At 46.9% G+C, this 17,524-nt stretch overlaps 1 protein-coding gene across 1 annotated transcript in view; it reads left to right on the top strand.

Moving 5' to 3' along the window:
• csmd2 (CUB and Sushi multiple domains 2) overlaps positions 1 to 17,524 on the top strand; it is a gene marked incomplete at both ends in the record, with an annotated part of 400,982 nt that overhangs the window by 321,033 nt on the left and 62,425 nt on the right. Inside the window, 4 exons of the mRNA XM_083776184.1 lie at positions 3,860 to 4,037; positions 12,742 to 12,887; positions 13,599 to 13,679; positions 16,490 to 16,603. Coding sequence (XP_083632310.1) covers positions 3,860 to 4,037; positions 12,742 to 12,887; positions 13,599 to 13,679; positions 16,490 to 16,603 — 519 coding nt within the window. The remainder of the gene's footprint in view (positions 1 to 3,859; positions 4,038 to 12,741; positions 12,888 to 13,598; positions 13,680 to 16,489; positions 16,604 to 17,524) is intronic.

Below are 17,524 nucleotides of genomic sequence, written 5' to 3'. Positions count from 1 at the left end.
GTGTGCGAGTAGTTCATTTGAACAATGCCCGCTGCCATCTTTTCCAAGCCACACGTTATGTCAGTGTTGTTTTGGTAGCTATAGGGCTGACAGCGGCTACAAGGTCAATACATCAGGTGACAGCTGACTGTGTTTAAACACCTGCACCAGGCCCCGGTACATTATACCTCTATCTCACCCCCCCTCCTCTCCTGCTCTCTCTGTATTGCTCTAGCTAGGCCTTGCATGGATTGCCCCTAAGGCTGTGAGACTCTGCGGGATCGATCCTCGTCCCCTTGCTTTCACTCGGCTGCCTGTCTCCGTGTTATCAGCACCCCCCCCCCCCCCCCCCCCCACACACACACACACACACCCTTCACACACCCCTCTAACCTGTGTCGTGTTCTGTCCATAGAGAATCCTATGCCAGACTCCTCCATTCACTGGCTCCGTATTTATATTTGTTTTTACAGGCCCTGTGAGATTTGCGTGGCCCCAGTCCGTTTCATCTTCCAGATTCCTCTGCCACGCACGATGGAAATAAATCTGTGACCTCATTGAAGTTACAGTAACTCATTTGGCACCTAGATGGCCTTTTGCCGCCTCATGTCCAAACGCCCTCTGCACCGAGATTGCCTTCAGACGCCTATTGTAATCAATCAATTGATGGCGGTTCACAACTGTGTCCTGTACTCGCTCATAACACTCCGCTTCCGGTGCGGTGACAAAAACAAAACAAAACAGGGAAATGAAAATTCCGCTGGCTTATGCTGTTTATGGTTTAATTCTTGGAATGGTAATATCTTGGATTATTCTTTTTGTGTTAAAACAAGCTTGATTTGCTGCTCATTTCTCTAAACGATACAAAAAGTATGTTTCCTGATGCTCGTTGTGAGACGGCTTTCAGGATAATATGTTTCACCTGTTAAATGACTGGATGGCGCCCTGAGCCATCCACCAGATGGTGCGGCTGGCGCAGAATTAATTTATCACATGAAACTTGGCGCCCGTTTCTCGGCATGCCGTGATACGCCAACATTTGATGATATTTAATAAAAGTAGGCAAACAAAAGCAGATCAACACGATCGCGTCTCATCACGCTCGGCTCAATCGATCTCGCTTCATTCTCATTCGCTGACAAAGCTAACGCATCAATCCTAGTGGTTGGTTAATTCTATCTACTGTTTGTCATTTAAGCAGAGCACTGGTCATTCTTCATACTATATCCCGGCCTCCTCTGTCATCTAAGTCTTCTCTAGATCAATTAAAAGTATCATTATGTGCATTGTATGATGTTATATCTCTGCATCTCAAAGGTAGGGTAAGTTGCATAAAATACATTTTCAGGTGGGTGACCAATTTCATCCAATCGGGAGAGAGTACATATTCATCAGCTTCAAGTGTTCCAGTTATAGTGTTCAGTTTTGTCTGCTCACTCCTCTGTTCTCTCTCCGGATAAACTTGGTATTCCAAACGGAAAATTAACTTTCTGTTTACTATAGAGAGAAGTGGAGTCCACTGTTACTGAATAAGCACTCTATAGCAACGTTTACTATCAGAATATTTAACACTATTTAACACTCATGTTAACAAAAGAAAATCACTTACTGCACCTTTAACTTAGGCCCTCAAAGGGATCAATGTTGTGCTCTTGCAATAACTGTATCTTATAGGCTCGGCTTCAGGTGTTGGTCACAGTGATTTTAGATTCTGTGTCACGCTTGCGCAGATAATCTGTAGTATCACAGGAGTCAACGTCTTATCGCCAAACTGAATGCATTGCCATTTTGAAATATTGGCTCGTCCTAAATGAAAGTGTCTGACTGAAGTCGCGTTGTGAGCTCCAGATTGAGATTGTTCCCTATCTGCCATACTGTACAACTAAAGTATCTAGGGTTTAAGTGGTTATTGAAGCACAGTATACTTATTTCAAGCCTCTCCCACATGCACAGGCATGGCGTTAACTTGGACACATACTGTACCTGTATCTGCATTGCGTAGACATACTGTACAAGCATTGTGCACATGCGCACACACCCCATCTATATGGAGGCACACGCACAATTACCCATGTGTGAGCACACAAACAGATGTACTGTAACTGTGTTTGCTCCAGAACACATGCACGGACACACATACCTGCACACACACACATGCACCCACGCATGCGCACGCACACAAGCCGTGGTTTGCCAATCAATGGCGTGAAACTTCTACAGCACATCTAGGCTTTAATCAATGGCTCCGATCAATAGCTCATTTAACAGGTGAGGCAACGGTAGTGGCCTCTCTCCACCACAGTTTTGACACACAAGCAGGTAAATAAATGCACACGCACACACACACATACAGTCTAATGCATATAGTAATACACTCGAAAATATAGAAAATGCCGCATGCATTTTGTGTGCACGTGAGCGTGCATTCATGCGGTGAAGGAGAGTGAGTTAAATGGTGTAATCTATGCTTTGGGAGCAAGGGCAATCTTAAAGCCATATCCGCCCCATGGTGTCTGCTGTTAAATGGAATGCCCCGTCAGGGTTTTTCACAGATATACCTGCTGCTCAGTAGAAGAGATTACAACCACTCCCTGGCTCCCTGCCCACCCTTACCACCCACCCACCCACCCAGGCACAGGATGTGGGGAGGTTTCTTATAATTTCCACCAGCGCACCACAGGGAATGTTATAAGACCTTCCCAATCATTGATGTTATAAGTCTGAAACTCCAAAGCTCCATGGGGTGTTTTAAAATATACATATGCAATTACTGAGCATAAAGATCTGTAGCGTGGATCTCACTGTGTGTGTGACTGTGTGTGACTGTGTGTGTGTGTGTGTGTGTGTGTGCGTGTGCGCGTGCGTGCGTGCGTGCGTGCCTGCATTGGGGCTTGTGTGTGTGTGTGCATGGTTTTCATGCTCTTATCGCAGCATCGCTGTCCTTATCTGCACACGTTCGTGCAGGGTTTTTTCCTTTCTTATCGGGGTCATCTGCTCTCTCCACTCTGTAAGAGAGACGAGCAAATACCACATGTAACCCAGATATAGGCCACCGCAGGAGCTGTATACGGAGAGGAGCTCTGAGATGGTTGCATCTGAATAAGGCCCCGATACACACTCACACACACACACACACCCTGGTAGACACGCATGAATGCGAAAAGACAGAGACTGCTAACACACACGCACAGACACACACGTGCGCACGCACCACCACACACGCACCACAATCCCAGGCAGGCAGCAGTAACCCCTGGTCTCCTTCCCTCGTCTCTCTTCAGTAGGACGGGGTGAGGCCTTATCTTCACAAAACACCCTCATCCAAGACCTCGCTTCGCTAACAGGCTTCATTGGATAATCTGTGGCGCAGACAAACACCCAGGCAGGCACTGGAGGGTGAGAGAGAGAGAGAGAGAGAGAGAAGAAAGACACAAGAAAAGAAAGAAGACATGAGATTCCTTCCCTTTTTCCCAACTCCTCCTGCATTTGTTGCAATTTTATTCATAACCGGTGTTGCACTGATGTTTATTATTCTTATGGATTAAAGTTCTCAGTCATCATTTGCAATCAGCTCAGTCATTTGGATTTGTTAGAAGCCCAGGCAGTGCATATACTGTGAAGAAAATAGCAGACCCCTCAACCCGTCGTGAGCTTGTAGATCAGCTATTTTCGGTCATTAGCATCTTCCCAGAAACGTGAATGGTCTCAGAAATGTCATACATGTAAAAGCAACCTTTAATGCCTCAAATCTGTGATTTCTTCAGCTGGTCCATCTAAAAGATCATCATTACATTTTCAGTCTTGAGATTCTATTTTTGCTTTATTCCATGTATTCTCTCTCTCCCTCCCTCCCTTCTCCATCCCGTTCTCCCCTCGTCAGTGCCGTGCGGTGGGAACATCACGTCGGATAACGGGACCATCTTCTCGCCGGGCTATCCGGAAGAGTATCCCGGCTCGGCCGACTGCTCCTGGCTGGTCACCGTGGCCCCTGGCCTGGGCATTAAGCTCAACTTCACCCTGCTGCAGGTCCACGGGCCCCACGACTTCATCAGCGTATGGTAAGGCTCGCGTGTGTGTGTGTGTGTGTGTGTGTGTTTAGTTTGTCGAATGACGGAGGAGCAAAATGTCAAGTCTGTCTGCGGGGGGGGGGGGGGGGGGGTCCTGTTCTTTGGCACTATGTTAAAACGTCTCCGTGTCCTCTGCTGCTGCTTAGAGCCTCCATCCTTTTCTCTATCTTCACCTCCAGATTGTCTCCCCTTCGTTACACCATCCCTTTCTCCTCCCAGCATCTCCCTCTCTCTCTCTCTCGTCGCTTGTTCTCTTTCGCTTGACAAATGAGCGAGTCAAGGTCCAGTTGGCTAATCCGCTCTGTGGCTCTCTCTCTCTCTCTCTCTCTCTTGTTGGCGTTCCCGCCTCTCTCTCCTCTCAATCCCAGGCCTCTTTATGTTGCTCCTGCACATCTCATGTTCTTTTCATAGGACCAGTCCAAAGCACGTGGTCCCGTCCCGGCCTCGTCCCTGTCATGCATGGCGGTACCAGGAGGACACACGCACATTATCAGGCCATTTTCCACCGTCTTTCCTCTATACTTCTTATTCTCTCACTCCGACTCCGTGTCTCTCTGATTCTGTCTTTGTCATATTCCAGTCGAGTCGCTCCTCTTCTGCCCGTCTGCACATTGTCCGGTTCGATTCCACAAACCGATTTCAACCTGCTGTCCCTATTTTCACAGATCTACAAGCTCTCAACGCGTAGTGTTGTACATCTACCATTCTTTTGCTATTTGTTGCATGTAGGGCACCCAATACTAGCTGTACCGCGGGGTCCCACAGGGCTCTATCTTAGACCTGCTAGTATTTCCCGCAACACCATCTCTTGACGCTTGGAGATGCATTGTGAGCTTGTTAGACTGGATATTTCTGCAGCATATTCACCCCGGAAGAGGCCCGCGAGGGTTCATGAGGGTAATGTGATGAGACGTGGTCATATTCAAGTGGAAGAACAATATTTACCTCGTCACGATGGAGGGGAGTCGCCCACTGAGACCAAGTGCATAAATAACTAATGGTAACATTGGTATATAATCTTATTATGGAAAGGTGTGTGTGTGTGTGTGTGTGTGTGTGTGTGTGTGTGTGTGTGTGTGTGTGTGTGTGTGTGTGTGTGTGTGTGTGTGTGTGTGTGTGTGTGTGTGTGTGTGTGTGTGTGTGTGTGTGTGTGTGTGTGTGTGTGTGTGTGTGTGTGTGTGTGTGTGTGTGTGCGCGCGCGTGCGTGCGACTGTGTCAAGTGGTTGTTTTTTCCTTCATGCCTGACTGCCTGTCAGTCGGGAGAAGCGGGGGTCCTTTCATCACTTCCATAATTCATGGCTTGGTGTGCCATATGCACAACCAAAGGCAAGGATTTAGCATGCGCGACAGTTGCCAGTTCCAGTTCATCCTCTCTCCCTGAGACGGCCCCCGAAGGTCCCCGGCTCTCAGCTAGACTGGAGATTTGACAGTCAGCCAACCTGGCAACCAGTGGGCAGGACCGTGCCCAAAGCCCATATACAGTCTTGAGCAACATCTATATTTTCACCTTATGTTGACCAATCTGCTCGTCGATGTTCCCGTCGCACCGACGCAATTTACCATTTCCCACAATTCTAAGACGAGCCAATTACTGTCCTCTTCACCTCTCCAAACATCCAGCCTTCTTTTGAGCGCGTCCAAAAGAGCTCCCGCTGTGTCTCTCCTTCCCAACAGCTCTATTCGCGAAGCCAAGATGGCGGGGATCCGCACACTACTGTCGCGTTGTCTATCCGATGAACTACTGAGCCAGGGAAATGGGCCCCGTAATGGCAGCTTGGCCAGAGAGCCGTGAGGAGACGGTCCCTAGCCAGCTGTTTTCCAGAGCTGCTTGTAATCTCCCATGCCCAGTCTGACAGCCAAAGACAGATGGTTCTTAACCCATTGAGACCCCAAATTCTACAGAAAATGTCTTCTAAATAATGACAGTTTTCTGATAAATCTTTGTTTCTGTATCAGTGGTTCTCAAACTATTTCATGTCAAGGACCCCCAGAGTTATATACTGTATGTATTGGTCCGTCTGAAGAAAAAATAGCAGATCTACAAGCTTCTACATCTGCTGTTTTTCAACAGCTAAAGTATAAAATGATGGTTGTTAAACGCTAAACGCGACACAGACGCGTTCCTAGGACTTAAGGGCTTAAGCTGAATGGCTGTGGCAGGAATCTGGGAGCTGGCTTTAATCGGCCGTGCCCGCACCGGGGGGACTGCCAATGCTGGGGCATAGCTCCCAGGGACACTCCCATTGGACAGCGTTTAGCAGGCGCAGCACTATATCCAAACCTGTCATTGGGTGTTTATCTGTTTTTTTTTTTTTTTCACAGCAGGGATAATTTGCTTCGGATTTGATGAAGTATATGCGAGCACGGCTGCATCTATTCTAGATGGATTTGACGAAGTATATGCGAGCGCGGCTGCATCTATTCTATAAGTATATGCGAGCGTGGCTGCATCTATTCTAGCAGAAGGCCGCATCCGAGTCCATTCGGCTGTTTTGTATATAACGCAGACATGCCGGTCCTATAGGTTTCTTCTGGTCAGGCTCACAATGAGCAATGGGCTCTATATGCACTATAATAATATAATAACTCTTCCTACTTCGGGGCTGCTTCCCTACTTACTTCCCAGGTGCTAGCAATGATACTAATTAAGGCTCTAGCTGTACTGTTCTCAGGGTGTCGTCCATGACACAAATCAACAGCCAGCCAAACTCAGTCCAATAAAAGTCAGGATTCATCTCAGTTTGCCTTTATTGAGATGCCGGTGGTCAACTTTCATAAACAACGAGTGAAACTGTAAAAATAGAAAACATAAAATACACAATCAGCTCAATAACATAAGAAAACCTAAGCAGATGCTAGGCTAAGCATTCAGTAGTTTGCAATTAAATTAACACTCTACCTCACATAATTTAAGGCAAGCAAACAATCATTAAACATATTAAACATCCCATGTAATAAAACAAAACAACTCAGATTAAGCTTACAAAACATGAGTCAAGGCAATTGTACACAAACAAACTTACAAGAGATGGTTTCAAGCCAAAAACAAAGAATGACAGTAGCAGCTTCTGTGTGTGTGTTTGCTCCTAGGCTGCTGGAGAACAACTGACTTCTGCTGTCCTGCACACCTGAAATTACTGAACCTCAATTGGCTGCACAATTGGCTCCTAATTACACCTCAAAGCTAGACTAAATGCACACACATTAGGGGGGTGTCAAACCTATCTAATAAACTGAATAACTGGGACAGCACACTCCCCGCCTGGCATCTATAAGATACCAGAACACATTAATTATCTATCTCTTTCCTTGATAGCAGAAGGACGACCTCTGTGATTGGTCTGAAGTAAGTCTTGTGTAATCCATCTTTGGAAATCTCGACTAGTATGTCGCACACCTTCCCATCTGGGCTTTAAGGTCATCAGAGACCAGCGGCTGTCCACACCGGTGCCAACCAGTGCATTTGTGTGAAGGAGTGACAGGGGAGGCCTGGAGAGCGCGGGCTGTGTATATGAGTGATGCGATTCCATTAAGCAAACTGTCCCATGTGGAGAAACGCTCGAAGCATTCGGAACCAAGTTGTCTGTCTTTCACGCTGGTGGAAGATGTGGTGACTTTGGTCTGAGGGTGAATGTCAGTGTCTACTTCTGGACTCACCAGTTGACAGGAAGCTTGTGTTGTAGGGTGACATGTGTTTGGTTTATAGAGGAAATCTGGCTCAGTAAGCCAACTTGTGCTCTGAAGTTGAGAAGCAGGAACCGATCTCGAGGCGTGGTCTGCTGGATTGAGCTCAGAGGACACATAATGCCGTTGCTCAGGCCTTGTTGACTGTTGCAATCTTCTCTGTTTCTCTTTGAGATAGATGTGGTTTTCATGTCGTGTGAAGGTTGAAGGCCTGCTCTTTCCTAATTTGCTGGTTTTGAAGCATTTTATCTTTGAAGTAGGAGAGCTGTCCACATCGCCTACTAGAACCCACCCCAGGTCAAGCTTGAGGGCAAAGGGGGCGTTGTGAGGTCCATTTACTCGTTTCCTCACCTTGTGTGCTCTCAAGATGTCACGACCTAGCAGCAGAAGGATTTGAGCTTTCTCATCCAGTTTTGGGATCTCTCGGGCAATGTGCTTCAGGTGTGGATGGTGGGAGGCTGCCTCAGGTGTAGCGATCTCGGATCGGTCATCCGGTATTTCATTACATTCAATCAGTGTTGGGAGTGACAAACAGACTCCTCCATGTACAGGCTCTATAGTGAAACCATCAGCCCTTCTCCCAGTTGTGTTTGTAATGCCAGCGCAGGTCTTCAGTGAGTAAGGAGATGCATAGCCGTTGATGTGAAACTGATCAAAGAACTCCGACTTCACTAGCGATCGGTTGCTCTGATCGTCGAGCGTTGCGTACATCTTCACTGATTTCTCCCGCTCACCATGTGGATAGACTTGGACCAAACAAATCTTTGAACAGGACTTGGCTTTAAGTCCTTTGCCACAGACCACTGTACAAGCACTGTTTACCATTGGTGATGAGGATGAGGCTTCTTCCTCCCCGCCATCACCTGCTGAGGGGCTGGATGCTTGAAAGGTTGAAGGGGGTGGACCTGGATGAAGGGCAGTGCAGTGGTTTTGACTGTCGCATTCTGTACACTTAACTGCCACACTGCAATTTCGTGCCAGATGAGAGGAGGATGCACAGCACTTGAAACAGATTCCATTGTCCTTCAAATAAGCTTTTCGCTCCTCTAGTGTCTTCATCCTGAAGCCTCGACATTTTCTCAAGGGATGAGGCTTGTTATGAATAGGACAGCATTTTCCTGGGTCATTTCCTTTGGGAGATTGTTCTTCATCTGAGGAAGAGACATCAGTTTTGTTGACAGCAACAGGCATTCTCTGATTGTTTTGTGAAAATCTGTCACCTTTTGTGGGGTTACTGCTGAGGAAGTTGAAGCTAGGGTCGTTCCTTGCCTTTGCCTCTTGACAGATGAAACTGGTGAAATACCAGAATGGGGGAAAGCAGTCGTAGTTTTCCTCCTTGTACCTCATGCCGTGAGAAATCCACCTCTCTTGTAGATAGTAGGGAAGCTTCTCCACTATTGGATTGATGCCTCTTGGAGTATCCAAATAAGACAGCCCTGGTAAATATGCATTTTCCTTGGCTGCTTGTACCTCCATTAGAAGGTCTCCAAGTTCTCTAAGCTTGGTGTATTCCCTGTTTGCGATTTTAGGAAATGCCTCAAGCTTGTTAAATAGCACATTCTCCATCATCACGGGTGCACCATAACACTGGGCTAGTCTAGTCCAGGCCATTGTTAGAGCTGCGGCAGGGTCGCCCACATGGACGGACCGAATCCTCCTCACGTGCTCGGATGAATCTTTACCCAACCATTTAGTGAGTAAATCCAATTCCTCACTAGGTGTAACATCTAGGCCTTGAATTGCGTTGAGGAAAGCAGATTTCCATGGCCTATAGGTCGTTGGTTGGTCATCAAACTTTGTGAGGCCTGTGTTGACGAGTTCACGGCGTGCTAAAAACCTAGCAAAGTCAAACATGTCTTGACCTTCAGACTGGAGATGGGGTGTTGAGCGTGAACTTGGCCGGGGTTGGTTATGGGACGTGGAGTATGAGCTTGCTTGGGGATCGTGATGGGCTGTTGAGTAAGAACTTGTTTGGGGATTGTTGTCAGCTGGAGGCTTGAGGTCAACTGCCGAGTGTGAGCTCAGCCGAGGCAGGTTAGGGGAAGTTGAGTATGAGCTAGGGTGGTGCTGGCTATCAGCTGGAAGTTTAAAATCAACTGCTAAGTTTGTGTTCGGTGGAGACTGGTAAAGGGGAGCTGAATTTGGGCTTGGCTTTGGCTGGTTTTTGGCTGCAGTGTATGCCCTCAGCAGCAGTCCATCCGTATGTCTGGACTCAAAGGGAAGAGGGTTGAGTGCATTCTGCTCAGTTAGCTTTGATTGGGAGGACATATTTCCCTGGAATGTTGGGTCTGTATGAGTCAATGATTCATCATGGACTGGATGGTGGGCTGAATGGGACTGATTTTGAGGGAGCGGCTCTCCCTTGCATGAGCCTTCCGTGCCAGCTTCAGACCTTACAGTGAAGTGAGCTTGCTCCATTACGTAGTCTCTTGTTCGCTCCATGTTGCTTTGTGGTGAAGGGGCGTGGCCTGACTTCCTCGAAACCTCATCTTCAAGTTCTGCGGCAGCCTCAAGTACTTCAGCCTGAGCTTGAGCTGCGGCTGCTTCCTTTTCATGCTGTAAGATTTGTAAGTTTGCGTCCAATTTTCCTCGTTCAAGCTGATGTGACATATCCAGTTTAATTTGTTCGAGCTTGATGGCCATTTCCTGCTGTATATACTGTGCACGTGTACGTGCGGCTTCAGCCTGAGCGCGTGCTTTGGCGGCTGCTAGTACAGCTGATGAGCCGGAACGATGTGACGATCGTGAAGAACCAGAATGTCGTGAACCCTTCTCTGACGCGTGGTCCTTCACATCTGTAGTTCCTACTGTAGGAGCGTGTGTGGCTTCAGCCTGAGTGAGTGCTTTGGCGGCTGCTAGTACAGCTGATGAGCTGGAACGATGTGACGATCGTGAACCCTTCTCTGACGCGTGGTCCTTCACATCTGTAGTTCCTACTGTAGTAGCCTTGGCCTTATGTTCCTCCGCAGAGGCCGGTTGTCTGCCGTCTTCAGACATGTTGATGCAGGATCTGTGTGTATAGTCTACTGCCACAAAGCTTGTCTTGCTTGTAGATTAACTCTTTTTCACTGTACTGTTCTCAGGGTGTCGTCCATGACACAAATCAACAGCCAGCCAAACTCAGTCCAATAAAAGTCAGGATTCATCTCAGTTTGCCTTTATTGAGATGCCGGTGGTCAACTTTCATAAACAACGAGTGAAACTGTAAAAATAGAAAACATAAAATACACAATCAGCTCAATAACATAAGAAAACCTAAGCAGATGCTAGGCTAAGCATTCAGTAGTTTGCAATTAAATTAACACTCTACCTCACATAATTTAAGGCAAGCAAACAATCATTAAACATATTAAACATCCCATGTAATAAAACAAAACAACTCAGATTAAGCTTACAAAACATGAGTCAAGGCAATTGTACACAAACAAACTTACAAGAGATGGTTTCAAGCCAAAAACAAAGAATGACAGTAGCAGCTTCTGTGTGTGTGTTTGCTCCTAGGCTGCTGGAGAACAACTGACTTCTGCTGTCCTGCACACCTGAAATTACTGAACCTCAATTGGCTGCACAATTGGCTCCTAATTACACCTCAAAGCTAGACTAAATGCACACACATTAGGGGGGTGTCAAACCTATCTAATAAACTGAATAACTGGGACAGCACACTAGCTGTTCCATTTAGTGTGCAGTGGTTCTCAAACGTTTTAATTTCAAGGAATCCCATAACTCGGAGAGTGTACAATAGTCAAATATAGAACCAAATGTACCCTTACACACCTGTTGCTCACCCGTACGGGGCAAGAGTGCATATAATATTAATATTTTATCTTGACGTTCGGCTCGGCTACATTTTTGAGTGGTTCAACCACTCCAAGGAACAGCAAGGTCCGTGTTCACCTATGTGTTGTTCACCTATGTGTCCGCCTATGTGACGTTAATGAGCACCAGTATGACTATTAGTACCAGTAGGGGCGCTGTTGTGCCAGAAACAGAGAGAGAGAGAGTGCTGCACTGTTGCCTGCTAATGAGAGAGAGAGGGGGGGGGGGGGGGGGGGTTGCACTCAGTTCACACGGGTGTGATTCTTTTACCCTGCTCGGCACAATTAGACAACCATCATTAACCATTTCTGTTCCCCATGGGGAACAGAAATGGTTAATGATGGTTGTCTAATTCCCATGGGGAACAGAAATAACAGCAAACCGTGCATAACAACAACACAAACACATTATGACGAGGAAGGAACACAGGAAGGATCCAGCCTTAGGTGAGTTTAAATAACCCGCCCAATTGACTGCCACGTCAGTGAATGACATGTGGGTCTTGCATAACACTGAATGAGGCCCATATGACTGAACTAACTCCGCAAGCTACGTATCATTTTTGACTAAAATATAAGTAATTTTATGCTTGGTTGTGTGCAGGACCGGTGTCATGCTCCCAAAATAGCTAGATCTACAAGCGCAACGTTGTGAACATAATCAGATGGATAAAATATGACGGAATGAGGAATTTAAAAGTAAATCAAAAATTGCTGTGAAAATCGACACTATACTGCCAGCTCCCGCAACGTTGTATACTACGCCCAGAGACCGGCAAAGTCTTCCCGGGTATAGTACCCCTTGAGCGTCAATATGATTGGTTGGCTCCTATGATAGTACCCCTCGAGCGTCAATATGATTGGTTGGCTCCTATGATAGTACCCCTCGAGCGTCAATATGATTGGTTGGCTCCTATGATAGTACCCCTCGAGCGTCGATATGATTGGTTGGCTCCTATGATAGTATTAGCACCCCCTCGCGCTGTTCCTGTACAATTTAACCTGGGCCCATGAGCCCACCTGCAGTTCCAGTTTTGACCACTGGCTTCGTGGCTTCACGGTAAGACGGCGGTAAGACGGCGGTAAGATGCCCAGGGGTGTTTGGCCCCCGTGGCTTCACTGTTGCCCAGCCGTTCTGGGGCCCTTGGGTATGCCGTACATATTTTGACCGGTTGAACCTCTCTCCCCTTTAGGGACGGCCCCCAGGAGACCACGAGAAAGCTGGGCGTGTTCACCGACGGCGAGCCCAACGAGCCGCCCAGCAGCACGTCCAATCAGGTGCTGATTCGCTTCCGCAGCAACACGGAGAAGGGCGGGCTGTTCCGCATCAGCTACCAAGGTCTGTCCAAGAGTGTGTGTGTGTGTGTGTGTGTGTATGTGTGTGTGTGTGTGTGTGTGTGTGTGTGTGTGTGTGTGTGTGTGTGTGTGTGAATTTGACAGTGGTGGTAAAAAGTAGTCAAATGTTGTTGCTTAAGTCAAAGTATGAATACTTCAACCTAGAACTATTCCATTGACGTAAGTAAATGAACGCTAATCAAAATTACTTACAAAAAGTAAAGGTACCGTTTCAAGTTTTCTATTCAGGTATACAAATAGTTTTGAAAATAGCAGATCTACAAGCTCACAATGCGTCGTCAGCTTGTAGATCGGCTATTAACTAAAGTTTTCACATACATGTAGTGGAGTAAAAGTACAATATATGTGGCTCTGAAATATAGTGGAGTAGAAGTATTGGAAATTGGAAATACTCATATCAAGTGAAGTAAAGTATACAAATACCTCAAAATTGTACTTAAGTACAACAGTATTTAAGTAAAGGTACTTAGTTACTTAGAAATGTACTGTATAGCCGATCTACAAGCGATGAGACATCCTCCGATGCTTCACAATGCAACATGTTGTGATCTTGTAGAACTGTTATCTTTTGCTATTTGAAAGAATCTGTATAGATCCTGACATTTTGGATTTTTTGTTTGCTATAATTAATAACATGGCCAAAATGTAGAGACAACAGGTTGACATTGTGAACTCCTTCCTCCTTCCATCAAAGCCTATCAGCTGCAGTTCTGCCTTCCTCCTCCCATCATACCCAACGCTGAGATACTGATGGCCAGCAAGGAATTCAAAATTGGTGAGTTGGGAGACGCACACTGCTGCAGCGAATTGATTGGTTGATTGATTGATTGATTTATTGATTGATTGATTGATGGAAGGAAGGAAGGAAGGGAGCTACTAGTGGCAGTAGAAAGAGAGGAAGATCGGCCTCAAGCTCAATGCTAAGAAAACAAAGGTAATGACAGCCAACACAGAGGACAAAACCATTGCCACTACAGACGGGACGGTGCTCGAGCGAGTCGAGGACTTCAAGTACCTCAGGCCCTGGACTGCCTTAACTGAACATGATCTGAAGGTTAGGGGAGCACTAGCCTCGGTACCAGGCTTTAATTTTTGTTGGTGCAAAAATTGAAAGCCTGGAGGAACGCATTGGCTGCTCTGGTCTAAAAGTGGGAGTCAACCCTTCCGGGTGGGCGTCGCTCCAAATGATGTGACGTAGCGCTGCACTAGGGGGGAGAGGAGGGGCTGGGGGTGACGGACAGATCGATGAGATCCAATCAGGGCGTGTGCAAATCTCAGCCGCGACCCGCCCCTCTAGACCAGAAACCTAACACGTTAGCTCAGGCTAGGGGAGCACTTGCCTGGAAAGCCTTGCATGGGATGAGGAGTGTGTGGAAATCAGATATGGGAGAAGACCTTAAGAGGCAGCTGTTCATATAGCTACTGTGGAGTCAGTACTGCTGTATGGGGCCGAGACATGGACCCTCACAGTACAACAGGAAAAAGCCCTGGATGGAGTCTACACAAGAATGCTACGAATGGCACTAGGTGACACATGGACGGACTGCATCAGAAATGTGCATGGACCTCTATGGGGACCTACCACGGGTCACGGACTAAGTCAGAGAGAGGCTGGCAGGGCACTGCGTCAGGCACCAGAACTTGAGACAAGTAAATTGACTCTATATGGGAGCCAACCCAGGGCAAAGCCAGGAGGGTAAAGAAGCGTACCACCTATGTAGACGTGCTGCAGCGCGACAGCTTGCAGGCTAACAACACTGCAGAGCTCAAGACCCTGATGTTAGATAGGAAATTGTGGAGGGCAGCGATCCAGGAATCCCGAGTTGGTGTTGGCTAGACCTAACTCTCGCAGTAACTGATTGATTGATTGCTTGATTGAAGTCAGAAATGTAAACAACACGTGGTACAGTGAGGTTAAAAGGATAACACAAAAAAAGTCCTGGTGATTTGTTTCCATTGTGGTCCAACTGCACACATAGACGCACACAGACAGACACGCTTGTACACACACACGCACGCACGCACACACGCTCCTTTCTGGTGGATGGTGGCTGACGCCTGACTCAAGGCAGCGTAACATTTTAAGCGGGACATCGACTGACAGTTTATGTTCAGGCTTCAGCAGCTCTCATTAATTGCATTCCCAGAATTGCTCTCCCCATCATACACACACACACACACACACACACACACACACACACACACACACACACACACACACACACACACACACACACACACACACACACACACACACACACACACACACATGAAAATACATACACATGGTTTGTATCACTGTATTTGTGAGACCATTGATTGGTTTCCTTTAACTAACCATAACCCTCACCTCAACAAGCCCAAAGGAACACTACAGTACATGTCTTTTCACCCGTATCTCCATATATTGGTCTTCAGTAATGCTATAGCTGTAGGAGGGGCAACATTTCATGTCTAATCTATCTGTCTGTTTATATGGTCGAAAATGTAAAAAGGCTTTCTCTTACTGGAACATTCTCGGGGGCAACATCCAGACCCCCAGGAACATGGCCAGGTGGCTGGCCCGGTTCCGGCGAGCCTTCCCGCGTCCGAAACGGTCGTGTTGTAACTTTCCGTGCTCATTCCGTGCTCATCCGTGCTGGGACGGACATACATACATACATACATAGGGACACACATAGCTGCGTAATGGAGCGGAGGCACCGCTCAAAACAAAAAATGATGTCATCAACAGTGGGTTTTTTTATTGTATTTTTATCTATCCATCCACAGTCTGTCTTTGAGACACAGAGTGGACAGAAATGCTACCTTCCTGGCTACATTTAGTATTGTTGTGAATTGTATAATGGAGATACGTTTGAAAAAGGTGAAGTGTTCCTTCCGCCATAGCTCATTTATACCCATTATTCTAAATATAACAGACACACGCACACAACATGCATATAGATGCGCACACAGCACGCGCGCTCAGGAGAAATGATCTCCCTGCTACAGTATATACACTGAATATGCAAGCAGCCCCATAAGGGTGGACTGAAAACGCTGACTCACAGCCAAACTACATTACCCAGGGGGCATGTGGGGCAACAATATAAATGAATGATGAAGCATGAGTTATCGGCGAGCCGGAGGGATTCTGGGCAGGTGTGCTCGTCCCGTCCCCCCCATCCCCCCCTGCAGAAAGACAGTGGAGATTAATCCTCCCTATCTGTTTATTTGCATACCTCCGTGGTTAAGGATTATTCAGCGACACAGAGCCCACAGACACTGACATATTGTTTCACGTGCGTGTGTAGGCCTGCGGCGGCGGGGATTCATTATAGGGTTTGGTTTATTTATTTATTTACCGGTATCTTTTCCACGGTTTACCTTTTCACAGAGAGACCTTTACGGTACAGTGTATCGTGATCTCTCCCCGTGTCGTATCAGTAAGTGGATATATAGGTCATGGGCTGTTGATTAGTGTGTGCGTTTCTTGTAATCGCCCCGTGTCTGTGTCACTGTCTGTGAACTCTTATCTCCGTCTATCCTTCACTCTGTCTCTCTTGCTCTTATCTTTTTTCCCATGTCGTCATCTCTCTCCAGGTGACATTGTGCGCTACAGGTGTCTGCCGGGCTACCAGCTGAGTGGGAACAGCATCCTCACCTGTCGCCTGGGGACACACCTGGAGTTCGAGGGTCCCCCGCCCTCATGCGACGGTGAGTGCCCCGGAAGAATTATTGGGAATATTAGCAGGATTTTACCCAGTGGTGTACTTGGGCTTTTTCTTTTTGACTGGGCGAAACTCTGTTTTAATCAAAGTCAAAGTCGTGCGATTTGTGTCACACGTTACCGCAGTGCAATTTGTTCTCCGCGTTTGACCCATCTCTTGGAGCGGTGAGCCGCAGCCAAGGCGCTCGGGAATCATTTGATAACCCTTTGATGCTGAGTACCAAGCAGGGAGCCGTTGGGTCCCATTTGTACAGTCTTTGGTATGACCCCGGGCCGGGGATCGAACCCTGACCTCTCAGTTTCAGGGCAAGACACTCATTCACTCAGACATTGTAAACAGCAGACATTGTCACTGCTTAGTGAAAACGAACCTGAGTTTCAACTGTACTTGGTATGTTCTTTCAAATAAATCAATCCTTTATTTTCCACATCACATTCTATGTAATAATATGGGTGAAATCAAATGCTTGATTGTGCAGGCCTATCATTGCAGTGAGAATAGTATAAAGGGAAAGAGGAGAGGAGACGCATAAAGTGCACGATGACATGATGTAACTATTATGTGTAATAAGTTAAGGATGTGAAGTGCATAGTAAATGTATGTGTGCAGAGAGACCATTTATAAAACGCAATTCAGTATGTGAACAATCGTATAAGCCCTGCGGAGCAACTGCAGTTTCTGTATACTGTGAGGCAGTTTGATGTACAAGCACACCCCATGGACATGACGCTAGTATGTCGCAGTCACTAAAGGTGTCTGCACACTGCTGCGTTTTTCTGATTTTTAGCAGCGTTTAAACCCTTGATTCCGAGTGCCAAGCAGGGATGCACTGTGGGTCCTATGTTTTGGAGCCTTTGGTATGACCCGGCCGGGGATGGAGCCCTCACTAACCACAAGGCCACTGAGC

Source organism: Protomyctophum parallelum (genome assembly GCF_964188405.1).
Source record: "Protomyctophum parallelum genome assembly, chromosome: 1".
Lineage (NCBI taxonomy): Eukaryota > Metazoa > Chordata > Actinopteri > Myctophiformes > Myctophidae > Protomyctophum > Protomyctophum parallelum.
This window is presented reverse-complemented; position numbering and strand designations above follow the sequence as displayed.